This window comes from Pleurodeles waltl, chromosome 3_2, assembly GCF_031143425.1.
Source record: "Pleurodeles waltl isolate 20211129_DDA chromosome 3_2, aPleWal1.hap1.20221129, whole genome shotgun sequence".
Classification (NCBI taxonomy): domain Eukaryota; kingdom Metazoa; phylum Chordata; class Amphibia; order Caudata; family Salamandridae; genus Pleurodeles; species Pleurodeles waltl.
In genome coordinates, this window is record NC_090441.1 from 72,539,490 (window position 1) to 72,554,150 (window position 14,661).

Genomic DNA, 14,661 nt, shown 5'->3' on the forward strand with positions numbered 1-14,661 from the left:
CTTTCCCATGTGCGATAGATCATCACTCATAGACTTTGAATATTCATTCTTAAAATTATCATTAGCAAAACTAAACATTGACGTTCACAGACTTAAAGTGATCATTTGCTACCTAAAACCACTCACAGATCTGAAAGCATCATTCAAATGCCCACAGTCTTCATTTGAAGACATAGAAAAGTAACAGTTACAGAAGTGAAATCATCATTCAAAGGTGTGGAATCACCATTCACAGACCTGGATTCATCAATGAAAAGACCTGAAATCATTTTTCACTTGCTTGCATTTGTCATTGGCCAATCATCATTGGACTCTTTGTTTATAGGCCTCGAATAACCAGTGATAGATTCAGAGGCACCATTCACAAACCCTGAAATAATCATCCACACACCTGGAATAATTATTCAGAGAACTGGAATCATAACTCTCAGATTTTGGCTCATCATTCTTGGACATAGAATCATAACTTAAAGGCCCACAGCCATCATAATTTGCGGCCATCAAATTATTATTCAGATAGCGGAATGCATATATCTGTATGATGATTTGATGTCTGCAAATTAAATTGATGTGATGGTTACAAATAATGTCTGAAAATCCTGTTCATTCTAAGATATTAGGTTATCGTTCGAAGGGCTATTATCAAAACTCAGATGCAGTAGAGATATCACTATTCACAGGCCTTGTACCATCATTCACAAAAATGAATTCATCATCTACAGAATCAGACTTACCACTCACATGCAATATATATTGTCAAATTGCCTGATATTACCACTCACAAGCATGGCATCATTATTTGCTCAAGTGAAATCGCCCTTCACTGTCACAAATGGCTGTGTGACCGAGTCCTTCAAGTCCATGATCATGTGTCCCACCAGCAACGAGATCTCTTACTTCCACCTACTGTGGTAATTCTTGTGTATCCACTATCTGGTTGCTGGAAAACTGTATTTTTGTTTTACCCGACTTCTGATTCTGGGTTTGTTGTGGTTACATTGGCTGCCCAAACTGTTACAGTACATTCTCTAAATGCACACCCCGCCCTCAGAGACCAAGTTAAGTGTGACAGAAGACTTTAGCCACACGAAACTTCATGTTTGAATAAGCTTTGCCAGCAGAATGTGCTTCATGGCTTGGACAAGCGTGCAAGGCGGGGTCACAGAATGCTACAGAGTCACCCAGGGTTCCAAAAGTACTATGCAAGCACCATACTGGTATCTTGCCACTCAACTTACTGATGTCGGGCTTCTATACAGATAGTTGATGTTACATTGGCTGCCTTAAACTGTTACAGTACACTCCCTAAATGCACACCCCGCCTTTAGAGCCCATGTTCAATGTAACAGAAGACTTTTGCCATCTTGAAAATGCCCAAAGTGGGTAGGGTTGGCCTCTGGAACTTTTAACTCATTAGTTAGGGTGCACTTATCAGTCATTCCCAGACATTAGCTCATGCCATAAATACATGTAGCATCTCCAGGACTCCTGTTCTTCAGGAGGATAAGAAAAAGGCAGAACTGGCTGTCTGCAACCTGAGAGGAGCCCTGAAGGCCTGGGGCTACTCTCTTGTGTACTCAAGACAAAGAAGTGGACTCCAAGAAGTGGACTCCAAGGGTCAGTTGGCTGACCTTAAGTCCAACTTACAGGGAATCAAGAAGCTTCCACGTGGCTTTTTGGGCCCAGCTAGTAGCAACTGGACTGTACTGTTGGCCTCTGTCTGACACCTTGTGAGTCTTTAAGTGCCTCCCTTGAGATTATGGGGGTGGTGGCTTTAGAAACGTACTGCTGTCATGGATTGGGACTTAAAGGACCAAGGGCTGATTTATATAATGGCAGATGCCCAGTTGTTCTGCCAGGTGGACCGAGTAGATTTCTCCGTCCCCCTGCTGGAGGGACCGCCTGCTGAATTTATAAATGACTGCAAAGCTGGTGGACATTTAAAAAGCATTGGCAGGTCAATGCATATCGCTGTTTGGTGCAGGGTTGTATCAGCATAACGCAACTCTGCACCAAACAGGTTTATGTTTTTAATTTTGAAAAAATCCCAAAATGTGATTTGCTTTTTCAAAATAAAAAATAATGCTCCACCCAAACATGGGAGATGCTGGCGGAGAAGTGGCATTATTTACATTTTACTGCCCTTCAGCGCCAAGGTTTCCCTGGTGGTGATGGACAGTAAAAAAAAAAGGTCTACACGTTCGCCCATTTAAATTGAGCTGGTGGACATGTAGCCATTTCTCCAATGGCCCTTACTCTGTTGGGCTGTCTGAGAGGTTTGGCTATGGTGGTGATGGAGTAGTCACCGCCGTAGTCAAACCTATGGGCCGCCAGAAGTTAAATCAGATGGGCGGACCATTATGTTGAGGTGTATATATTCCGTTGCCGTTGTAACAGAGTATACACATTGCCAACATATAACTCAGCCCCTAAGTTAGAAGGTAATATCTTTGATAAGGACAAACCTGGTTGGTGTATTCGACCTGTGCTCCATTGTAGCCAACCTCAAATTCCACCTGCGTCCTGGTCTACCATGACCACTGACCAGCATTGGCACTGGGTACTTCTTGGTGTTATTCCTACTTAAAAGGTTAAAAAAGCATATCTCCGGTTCCCATTGTTTGATTTTAGTTTGTTTGGTGTAATTTTCTTTATTAAATTGCATTTTACATTTCTAATTAGGTTTGAGATTGTTATTATTTTGCATTTTGACTTTATTTCCGTTTTGATACTGTATAAATACTTTACACATTGCCCTAAGTTAAGGGTGCCTGCTCTATGCCATGGGTACGAAGGAGTTACGCTCAGGTTAAATTTGTGACTTTGAGGGTTCACCCTGACCAGGGCTAAGATTATTCCTTGAGGTGGGTGACCTTTAGGTCACCCCCTAAAATAATAATCCAGTTTCTCACAATGATAAAGGAAATCAGGCACTGTGAAAAAGTAATTGCCTAGGTGTCTTGGATAGTACAATGCGGCCAAGTGCAAGCTGGGATAGAGGCATGGTTGTCTGGTTTCCAGCAGTGCAGTTTATTTTGATCAAAGCTTAGTGGTTTGTGATTAATTCTTTGAGGCTAGATCGGTCCACTGTGTTAAACAGCTAGCGATGTTTTACAAGGATTGTTGTTGGTAGTTTTTGGGATGGGTGATGTTTTAATGCAGAAGCTAAAACGAATACCAGAGCAGCCACACTTGATCAATGCACTGAGACCATTTGCTCCACGTAGTTAAAAGGCTTTATTCATTTTCATGTATTTTTTAATGAATTCATCCACCCACCCACTGCTCGCCATGCAGATTCATTCATTGAGCCACGCACCCTGTCTCTGGTCTTTATCCAGCCATTTAGTGATTGGGCAAGTTTCTATAATGAAAAAATAGAGTTGTAAATGCACAATTTTTGCTTTTTTTCAATTTTGTTTTTGGGGGGTGGGGGGGGGGAGAACTCCGCAAACCCACCTTGCAGTGGTTAGACGTTGCTACATGCAGTATAGGGGTTGGTCTGACAAACTTTTCCAGAGCTGGTTTTGGTTCCCATCCTGGCCCTCAATATAGGATACAGTTACCCACAATATAATAGTGGTTTCCCTGCAAGACTAAACTGTGTGACCCTGGGCAAATAAGTTTACCTCCCTGCGCTTCAGTTCTCATATCTGAGCTGAAGGGCACGTAGAAACGCTACATAAAATCTGGGCATTCACCAGACATGAGTAATGACAAGGAAGTGGTTGGCTCATCATGGTTGCCATCTGAAAAGGGCTATTACGCCAGGCCTATGCCCAGCAACCATTTGAGCCCTTATGTCAAAGTGTAGTGCTGGAACCCTGCCAAGGTGCCCCTAGCAGCGAGAAACTTGCACGGTTTTGGCAGTACAATTTAACAGGACAGGGTAGACCAGGGCACGACAGACGGGTCCTTCTTGCAATGTTCAGGGCCTGGAGTCTGCCTGTCTGTCTCGGGATTCAACCATTCCCTCCCCGGCCATGAAAGCCAGAAATTAATATTTAAACTTAAAAAAAAAAAAAAAGTGACACACATATAAGGGCTCCATTTTTCTTTTCTCGTCGTCACCTTGCACAACACAGGCCTTGTTCTGCATACAGGAGTGTGGTTTTAAGCAGTTGCTGGAGAGGGGGATTGTGTTTCCCCTTTTGAAAGCAGGCTCCGCTCCCCCGTCCAGGGCTTGGCAAAGGCGGCCTTGTTGTTGGTGAGCCCTAGAGCTGAAGCAGCAGAAAGAGGACGGGCTTTGTGAACCGGTGCCAACAGGGGGTGGCATTAATTGGGAAATGTTATTACAGCTCATTGTGGTTTCTATTCATAGGGGGCGGAAGAGGGAGGTTCTGCGCCTTTAACGGAGCCCCGCCCATGTTGTGGGCGGGGGCACATAGGGCCCCGCCCCTATGAGGGGAAGAGGCAGACAGGGGAGGGCAGGATCAGAAACAACAGTAGCAGGACCGGGCACTAATAATCAGTAGCAGCAGAAACCGCAGGAACGTGCCCACCGGCGTGTCCCAGTAGTCCCAGAGAGCAGGCTCACAAAGTGACCCCTACCCTGGCCTTCTCAAGCATCATCAGCGGCTGAAGGGGCAGCTTGTGCCAGTGTGTCCAGGCGCAAAGTGACTGAACCGGGCATCATGCCGCAGGACCGGTAGCAGCTGAAGAAGCTCAGCTCCCGGCGTGTCCCAGTGACAGAGCAGTGCCGGGCACATACTCACTGGCACGGAACCATGCGGAGCCAGCTGCAGCCTGGGCACCGAGCACAGGGGGAGCTTCACTGACTCCGGACCAGCTCCTCCTGTCTTCCAGACGCGTGCCAGGCAATTCCTGGGCACCCACCCCTGCGTGCCCCGGAATCAGCAGTACTCGCACCGGTCTTTGAGACTGCTTGTGTATTTTATGCCCTCCGCCGAGCGCACTGGCGTGAAGTGATCCGAGCAGGAGCCGCGTACACATGCCCGGTGGAACTGGAGATCTGTGCCTTCGGAAAACGCATCCCCTTCGGTCTTCGGCAGAGGTGAGAAGAGGACCCTGCCCTTGTCTCCGAAGTGAAACAGCAAAGATTTTGGGGAGGTCATTCAACCAGTGTTGGCAGTGGGAATGCACGGATAAACTTGGGAAAACTCTGGTAACTTGTTGCTCCTGGACCACAGGAAGCCAGGTTTGCCTCTAAGCAGCAACGTGACTAACCTCAACTTCATCGAGGCTTCGGGCAAGGGTGGCTTATTTATAACAGCCTGTGGTAACTTCATCGCTGTGGCGCGCGGTGCTCGCACTGCTCACATGTAAGTGCCAGGGAGACATTCCTGTCAGGGTGACCACCAGAGCCTCTGAGCAGACGAAAGAAGTGGACCCCTGATCCAGGAGCCAAAGACTGGGAACCAGAATGGAAGCCCTGCACGTGAAGATGTTCTCCTTCCTCTGCCAGCTGGTGGTTGCAGGCTCCACGCTGGAGATTGGTGCATATGACCTCGACAAGGGGCGTGAGGCCAAGTGCGAGCCCATTGAGATTCCCATGTGCCAGGGCATTGGGTACAACCTGACGCGTATGCCCAATTTCATGGGCCATGAGAATCAGAAAGAGGCCTCCCTGAAGCTCCAGGAGTTTGCACAACTGGTGGAGTACGGCTGCCATGTCCACCTACGCTTCTTCCTCTGCTCGCTCTATGCTCCAATGTGCACAGACCAGGTGTCCACTTCCATCCTAGCCTGCCGGCCCATGTGCGAGCAAGCACGCAACCGGTGCGCCCCTGTCATGGAGAAGTTCAACTTTGGATGGCCGGATTCCCTGGACTGCAGCAGGCTGCCCACGAAGAATGACCCCAACGCCCTCTGCATGGAGGCTCCTGACAACGGCACTGAAGCAGAGACCCAAAAGGGTCAGGGCATGTTGCCCGTCGAACCTAGGCCCAGGCCTCCAGGTACTGGAGAGGGCAAGGGGCACAGCAGCTTGGGTACATGCGAGAACTCTGAGAAGTTTCAGTATGTTGAGAAGAGCCTAACCTGCGCTCCTCGTTGCTCTCCTGGTGTGGATGTCTACTGGTCAAGAGCAGACAAAGACTTTGCGTTCGTCTGGATGGCCGTCTGGTCCACCCTGTGCTTTGTGTCCACAGCCTTCACGGTCCTAACATTCCTTCTGGACCCACACCGCTTCCAGTACCCAGAGAGACCAATCATATTCCTGTCCATGTGCTACAATGTGTACTCCTTGGCCTTCATCATCCGCTCGGTGGCTGGTGCAGAGAACATCGCGTGTGACCGCGAGAACGGAGAGCTTTACATTATCCAGGAGGGCCTGGAGAGCACTGGGTGCACTATCGTCTTCCTGATTCTCTATTACTTCGGCATGGCCAGCTCACTGTGGTGGGTCATTCTTACGTTGACATGGTTCCTGGCAGCAGGGAAGAAATGGGGCCATGAAGCCATAGAGGCCCACAGCAGCTACTTCCACATGGCTGCCTGGGGCATCCCAGCCATGAAGACCATCATCATCCTCACTATGAGGAAAGTGGCTGGAGATGAGCTGACGGGGCTGTGCTATGTAGGCAGCATGGATGTTAATGCTTTGACTGGCTTCATCCTGGTGCCGCTCTCTTGTTACCTGGTGATTGGAACATCTTTCATCTTGACGGGGTTTGTGGCCCTCTTTCACATCAGGAGGATCATGAAAACTGGGGGGACCAATACAGAGAAGCTGGAGAAGCTAATGGTGAAGATTGGGGTCTTCTCAATTTTGTACACAGTCCCAGCCACCTGTGTGATCGTCTGTTACTTTTATGAGCGCCTCAACATGGACTTTTGGGACCTCCGTGCCTTGGAGCATCGATGCCGGCCTGTACAGGGGCGGCGCAATTCGGACTGCTCCCTGGAGGCCTCAGTGCCCACCATCGCCATATTCATGCTCAAGGTCTTCATGTCGCTAGTTGTGGGCATCACCAGCGGCATCTGGGTCTGGAGCTCCAAGACTTTACAGACCTGGCAGAGCCTATGCAACCAGAAACTGGGAATGAGGACTAGAGGGAAGCCCTGTGGTGGCATTGCCTGCAATGGCGCCCACCGCCACTACCGGGCCCCCACTGTGATGCTGCATATGGGCAAACCGGACCCTTACTCGGACAACCCAACGCACGTGTAGCACCAGTCGGTTTTTTGGCAACCATCTCTAGGCAGCTTGTAGTATCATCACCTGTGCAAGAGACTAGTGAGGTAGGCGACCTCCCAAAGATTGCAGAGCTTATGTGATGGTGTCTGAGGCAGCAACTGCCATCTGCACAAGAGAAATAAGGGGCAGGTGGACCCCTTTGGAGACTGAGAATGAGTCCAGCTGTCTATGCACACAGCACCTCAATAGACTAAAGGGGTAGGAGAACCCCAAAAGACAGAGGAGCTCAAGCAATGCTGTCTAGGAGAGCAACACGTCACCTGCACAGAAGAGAAGTGGGCAGGTATAGCCCTCTAGAGACTGAGTACGCGCCCAGCTGTCAAGGCAAGCGGCATTACAGGGGTAAGGGAACCCCCAAGAGACAGCAAAACCCATGACTGGCTGTCTAGAACAGCATCACCATACCTGCATCAGAGACTGTGAAGCAGGTGAATCGCTCGGGGGGAGGGGAGTAGGGAACTAGCAGTTTAGTCTGGCACCATCTCATGCACAAGATCCAGAGGGCAAAAAGAATGCCCTGTAGGGACGGAGGAGGGCACGTCTAGCTGTTTAGTTCTCACCCCACAGCCACATAGGGTATGGAGGGACACCCCAAGATGCAGGTGAACACGCGCCTAACCGTGCAGGCCAGTACCCTGCGTTCACTAGAGCCCAGGGGTAAGAGGGGCCCTCTAGGGACACAGGAACACATGCCTTGTTGCCTAGGTCAGTAGGTCACATCCAGAAGCGGCAGGGAGTAAGCGATCTGAAGATATAGGGGTACATGGCTGGCTGTGCTTGCCAACATCCCACATGCACAAGGGGAATTCAGAGGCCCTTTTAGGGCAAAGGGGCACATGATTAGTGGCCTAGGCTAGCACTCGACCTCACAAGCAGACAGGGAGAGGCCCATCTAGGACCAATTGCGCACATGTCTAGCTGCATAGGCCAAATTCCCATGTTTACAAGGGACTTTGGGCAGAAGAGTATATACAATACCGTCTGGGCGAGCACTCCACACAAACACGAGGGAAGAAGACACCCTGCCGTGGACAGAGGGGCTCTTTCCATGCTTTACATTTCCAGGTGCTGTAGTCCTTTGGCTCCGGGCGCATATCGACGAAAGAAACGTAGGGCTACCAGATGACTCCATGTCACAAGGAAGGCAACAGAATTCCATGTAAAAACCCAGGTTCGCCCCGATGGGACTGGAGTACCAGATCACAGCTGCTTCTTAAGTGAAAGCCCAGGGCTCTAAACCCTCTGCCCACGTGGACATGCAAGAACCTGGTGCCCCCCTGGTGCCCCCCAGTGAGCTCTGCCCTGCAGCTCCCACACAGGGGTAAATGGAGGTGTGGACAGCAAAGGGAAGGCAGTGATAACCAGTGGGGCTGCAGTGAGAGGGCCCGCACCGTACACACGTCTCGGTAAATGTCTCTAAAGACTGAGGCGTTGCGCGTCCGCTGGGGATCTTTGTGTAGTAAACAGCTTGGAGGTTACAATATAAATAAAACAGAGCAGTGACCCAGACGCTGTGTGAGAGCTCAGTGACCTGAGCTTCTGCTGCCGAGAGCCGTGCCACCAGCAGGTCACTGTCTCTAATTCCAGGAAGGCAAATTCGTGGTTGAATCCCCGGGACAGATATCACGTTTACACACCCCCGGTTCCAGTTCCAGTCCCAGTAACGTGGCTCAGTGGGTTAATGTGCCTGCTTTGACATCTTTTTTGTAGCATAAAGGTCACAGGTTAGAATCTTCGTAAGATTGTGAAGTGAGCTAATGAACCTTGAAAAGGTAGCTCAGTAGGTGAATATTCCTCCTACATACAACTACACGTGCCCTGCGGGTCACTGGTTGAAACGCTTGTGGAACCGACTCAACACCTTATCATTCAAAATCGATAAAAGAGGGACTGTCAAATTTCAGTGATAACGCCCATTATTAACGCATTTAGAGGCAATCCAGAGTGCGCCTAATATGACGAATATTTCTGACATCATCCACAGATGGAATGCTTTGTAAGGGGTTAGAGGGCCACGTGGTGCTTGAAATAAAATGTGGTCTAGTGGTTGCCTTAGGTTAGAAACCATCATCTAATCCTGGCTCCCCCAGTTTGACCGAACAGACTGTGATCCTTTGCAATTCCCTTTACATTGGGAATATTCTGTCTCTAGAAAAGAAACCCAAACTAAGCACTTGAAAGGGAAGTCTCGGACAAAAGGGAGGCTGTAGAGTGGGAAAGAAGCTGTCATACCACTGCCAAAAAAGCAGCCCCCATTAAATACTAAATGAACTAGTGGGGTGTGTAAGGAAAAACTGAAAAAAAACAATCCGCAGCTCAGACAAAAGGAAGTATGAACAGAGGTGTCCCCTAAAACAGTGTTATTACAGAAGTCGGTAGGTAATGCAGCTAAGTGTGAGTTTTCTGGGCTGATAGGAAGTTGTACCCCTCTGGGCACCAGTTTCTGGGGATCCCCATGCTTAGCATGGCCCAGACAGCACTGTGATGTTATTTTGGCTGTTAAGCAGTAGCTGCTTTCTAAGAGTTCATTATAAATATATATATTTGTATGTCTTTTCACGCTATTTTTGTCTCTGGCCCATGACCAGTACTGTTTATAAGCTGTGGGGGGGGGAAGAGAATTATAAATATCAGATACGAGTTTATTTAATTATGTAATTTATTATAAAAAAAATGTTTTTTTGAAAAAAAGTTTGTTGTTTGGAAAGTTTGCAGAATGGAACAGAAATAAAATCAGTCACGTGTCTCTGGGAGTTGTGGTATTTGGTTTGGGGGCGCACTCTGGACTTCGGGTGCCACAGAAGTGGTTTGTAGTTTGTTTTCTGCACACATGCAGCCCTGAGGGTGGTGTCTGGGGTGAGGTTTGAGGCGGTTTCTTTTGCAGAGGGCTGTATGGAAGACACTGCGGGAGTTCTGTTTGGCCTCCTTGGCCACGGGTTCCAGGATGCCCGCACCCTCTTAAATCCACTGCCTGGAAAATGTGATGCTGTCTACACGCTTGCCCTGCTCCCCTCTTAAATGTTTGTAAGATGGAACAGTGGTTCCTTTAGGATTCACCCAGCTTGATGCCACAACTAGGTGGCTGCATTTTGCTGAAATACAAATAATCCTACAGGGTATCGAAGCAGTACAAAAACGCGACGTAGGCGAACGATTTAAGACAGAATATAGGTGCAGAAACACAGGTGTTTGGTGCTCGTGGTGTTCACAAGTAAGTGAAAGCAGTGGAAACAAAATGCGCGTGCAAAGATTGCAAGTGACTAAGCGGCGAGGACGCTTTTCTTGCCTCTGGTTTTAAACTCATCCGGCCCGTGCATTTAGGCCAGACTTAAACCCCAGAAACAGCGATCACCAAGCTGTTGCCTGTTAGTTATTTGCAGCCTTTGTGTATATATATATATATTTTATGTGTGATTATCATGGGCATCAAGCCCTTTTGTTCCTGTGTCCATATTCAGTATTAAAATGATTCTCTTTTATCATCCGCTCCTGCCCTCTTCTCTGTCCCCTTTGTTTAATTGGCAGCTCCTGTCCCCCTCCCCCTCCCTTCTCTTTTTTTGGCGGCTCCTGGCCTATTCTCTTCCCTTTAATTTGCCGACCCCCTCCCATCCTGTGCCCCCTCTCTGATCAGCAGCGCCTTCCCTGTCCCGTTTCTTTAATCGGCAGCTCTCTGTCCCCTTTTCTCCAGCTCCTCCTGCCTTCTGCGTCCAGCTCCCGTCCTGTTCCCTGCCTCTCAGTACCCCCACATTACTAGCTTGTCCACTTTCTACTTCGCACTTCTTCTTATTCTATTTCTAGTCCTCCATTTTTTCTCGGCGGCTCCTTTCACTCTTGTTTCCAGTGCACCCCCTTGTCCCAGCAGCAGTTGTACTTGTCTTCTGGTTTTCGTCTGCTCCACAGTGCCTGCTCTGCCCCTTTCTGCCTTTCCTCTCAGCAGTGCCCTCGCCTCCTTACTGGCCCCTTTCCTCTCAGCATCATCCGGTGTCCGCCTCCCTGTCCCTCACTCTCACTGCTTGTCCCAGCAGTTACTGCTCACTGCGCGTCGTCTCTCTTTTCAGCAGCTCTTGCCAGCACTGTCAATCTGTCCTCTTAGTAGTTTCTGTACCTTTCTCATATTTCCTCTCAGTCGGTCCTGCCCCTTCCTCATATCTCCTGTTAGTACTTCTTCTCAGCAGCACCCTCCTCATAGCCCAGCCACCGTCCTCATATCCCCTAATTGGATCCTGCAACATCCCCATACTCGTATCTCCTCTTCATATCCCTTCTTATCAGTCCCTGCACCCTCCTCATATCCCCTCTTATTAGTCCCTGCACCCTCCTCATATCCCCTCTTATTAGCCCCTGCACCCTCCTCATATCCCCTCTTATTAGTTCCTGCACCCTTCCATCCCCTCTTATTAGTCCCTGCTCGTATCCCCTCTTATTAGTTCCTGCACCCTTCTCATATCCCCTCTTATTAGTTCCTGCACCCTCCTCATATCCCCTCTTATTAGTTCCTGCACCCTTCTCATATACCCTCTTATTAGTCCCTGCTCATATCCCCTCATTAGTCCCTGCTCGTATCCCCTCTTATTAGTCCCTGCACCCTCCTCATATCCCCTCTTGTTAGTTCCTGCACCCTTCTCATATCCCCTCTTATTAGTTCCTGCACCCTCCTCATATCCCCTCTTATTAGTTCCTGCACCCTTCCATCCCCTCTTATTAGTCCCTGCTCGTATCCCCTCTTATTAGTTCCTGCACCCTTCTCATATCCCCTCTTATTAGTTCCTGCACCCTCCTCATATCCCCTCTTATTAGTTCCTGCACCCTTCTCATATACCCTCTTATTAGTCCCTGCTCATATCCCCTCATTAGTCCCTGCTCGTATCCCCTCTTATTAGTCCCTGCACCCTCCTCATATCCCCTCTTGTTAGTTCCTGCACCCTTCTCATATCCCCTCTTATTAGTTCCTGCACCCTCCTCATATCCCCTCTTATTAGTTTCTGCACCCTTCTCATATCCCCTCTTATTAGTCCCTGCTCGTATCCCCTCTTATTAGTTCCTGCACCCTTCTCATATCCCCTCTTATTAGTTCCTGCACCCTCCTCATTTCCCTTCTTATTAGTCCCTGCACCCTTCTCATATCCCCTCTTATTAGTTCCTGCACCTTCCTCGTATCTGAGTAGTTCTTGCACCCCTTCTGCCCGTTTCTGCCCAATTGAACACCATTTGTGTCTCCGCAGCTCCTTTCTCTTTGTTCCCCACCTGTCCTCCCACATCTACCCATTTTATACCTAGGTCTATAATCAGCAGTTCCCGACCCTTTCTTCCTGTCGTCCCGGTCAGAGGATCCTGCCGATTTCAACTCCATCTCCGCTCTTAGCCCTTCCTGCCCCTTGAACCTCGTCTATTTTACAGAACTCTGGGCTCACCTCATCCACTCGGCAGTTCTTGTCAGCCCTTCCCGTCTTCCTCAGAATGCACCCCTTTTCCCTGTCTGCGTCTATATTTCCTCGTTATTTCTTGCTCTCACTGCTCGCTTTTCCCTTCGCTGAACTCCCACAACGATGACTGCTTTTTCTGCCGGCAGCTCAACATTTCCCATTTTTCCTCATCCATCGAGCCGAGCACTTCCTGCTTTCTCTCTCACTCGTCCGACCTGTTTGTCCCTCTTCAGCAGTTGTTAAAGCCTGCCTACTTAGTCCCTTCTCAGTGGTGCCTGGTTCAGTCGTCTCATGTCAGCTGCTCCGACTTTCCACAGCTTCACCATCTATCCTCAGCAGTTCCTGGTTCACCCGTCTTCTGTCAGCTGTTATTACTTTCCTCAGCTTCACCATCTAGCCTCAGCAGTTCCATAGCTTTGCCATCTATCCTCAGCAGTTCCTTCTTTACCCGTCTTCTGGCAGCTGTTCTTACTTTCCACAGCTTTTCCATCTATCCTCAGCAGTTCCTTCTTCAGCCGTCTCCCATCAGCTGTTCTTGCTTTGCAGAGTTTCACCATCTATCCTCAGTAGTTCCTGCTTCAGCCATCTCCTGCTATTACTTTCTACAACTTCACCATCTATCCTCAGCAGTTCCTGATTCACCAGTTTTCTGTCAGCTGTTCTTACTTTCCAAAGCTTCACCATCTAGCCTCAGCAGTTCTTGGTTCGCCAGTCTTCTGTCAGTTGTTCGTACTTTCTACAGCTTCTCCATCTATCCTCAGCAGTTCCTGGTTCAGCCGTCCCCTGCTCTTACTTTCTACAGCTTCACCATCTACCCTCAGCAGTTCCTGCTTCAACCGTTTTCTGTCAGCTCTTTTTACTTTCCAAAGCTTCACCATCTATCCTCGGCAGTTCCTGGTTCAGCCGTCTCCTGCTCTTACATTCTACAGCTTCACCATCTATCCTCAGCATTTCCTCCTTTACCCGTTTTCTGTCAGCTCTTTTTACTTTCCACAGCGTCACCATCTAGCCTCAGCAGTTCCTGCTCCAAACGTCTCCTGCTCTTACTTTCCGCAGCTTCACCATCTATCCTCAGCAGTTCCTGGTTCAGCCGTCTCCTGCTCTTACATTCCACAGCTTCACTATCTATCCTCAGCAGTTCCTGCTTCAGCCGTCTCCTGTCAGCTGCTCTTACTTTCCACAGCTTCACCATTTATCCTCAGCAGTTCCTGCTACACCCTTCTCCTATCAGCTGTTCTTACTTTCCACAGCTTTACCATTTATCCTCACCAGTTCCTGCTTCAGCCATCTCCTATCAGCTCTTCTTACTTTCCACAGCTTCACATCTATCCTCAGCAGTTCCTGGTTCAGCCCTCTCCTGTTTTTACTTTCTATAGCTTCACCATCTATCCTCAGCAATTCCTGGTTCAGCTGTCTCCTGCTCTTTCCACAGCTTCACCATCTGTCCTCAGCAGTTCCTGGTTCACCCATCTTCTGTCAGCTGTTCTTACTTTCCACAGCTTCTCCATCTATCCTCAGCAGTCCCTGGTTCAGCCGTCCTCTGTCAGCTGTTCTTACTTTTCACAGCTTCATCATCTATCCTCAGCAGTTCCTGCTTCAGCCGTCGCCTGCTCTTACTTTCTATAGCTTCACCATCTATCCTCAGCAGTTCCTGGTTCACCCGTCTTCTGTCAGTTGTTCCTACTTTCCATAGCTTGACCATCTATCCTCAGCAGTTCCTGGTTCAACCGTTTCCTGCTCTTACTTTCTAAAGCTTCACTATCTATCTTCAGCAGTTCCTGGTTCACCCATCTTCTGTCATCTGCTCTTACTTTCCACAGCTTCACCATCTATCCTCAGCAGTTCCTGCTTCAGCTGTCTCCTGTCAGCCGCTCTTACTTTCCACACCTTCACCATGTACCCTCAGCAGTTCCTGGTTTCCCTGCGCCCTTTCCCCACAGCCATTCATGCTTTTCGGGCCTGCCTGTCTCTTTCAAGAGCCGTCCCTGCTTTTCCTGGCCACCTCTCTCTTTCCTGCTTCCATGGGTCCCTCTTCCCTTGGCAGTGACTGGTGTTCCTGTCCTTCTTATCTCCTCTGTC

At 49.0% G+C, this 14,661-nt stretch overlaps 1 protein-coding gene across 1 annotated transcript; it reads left to right on the forward strand.

The window, feature by feature from the left end:
• Nucleotides 1-4,431: 4,431 nt before the first annotated feature.
• Nucleotides 4,432-9,905, forward strand: FZD9 (frizzled class receptor 9). Its single transcript, XM_069226778.1, has one exon. It carries the CDS (start codon nt 5,384-5,386, stop codon nt 7,130-7,132), a length of 1,749 nt encoding a protein of 582 aa, XP_069082879.1. The 5' UTR covers nt 4,432-5,383; the 3' UTR covers nt 7,133-9,905.
• Nucleotides 9,906-14,661: the final 4,756 nt, after the last annotated feature.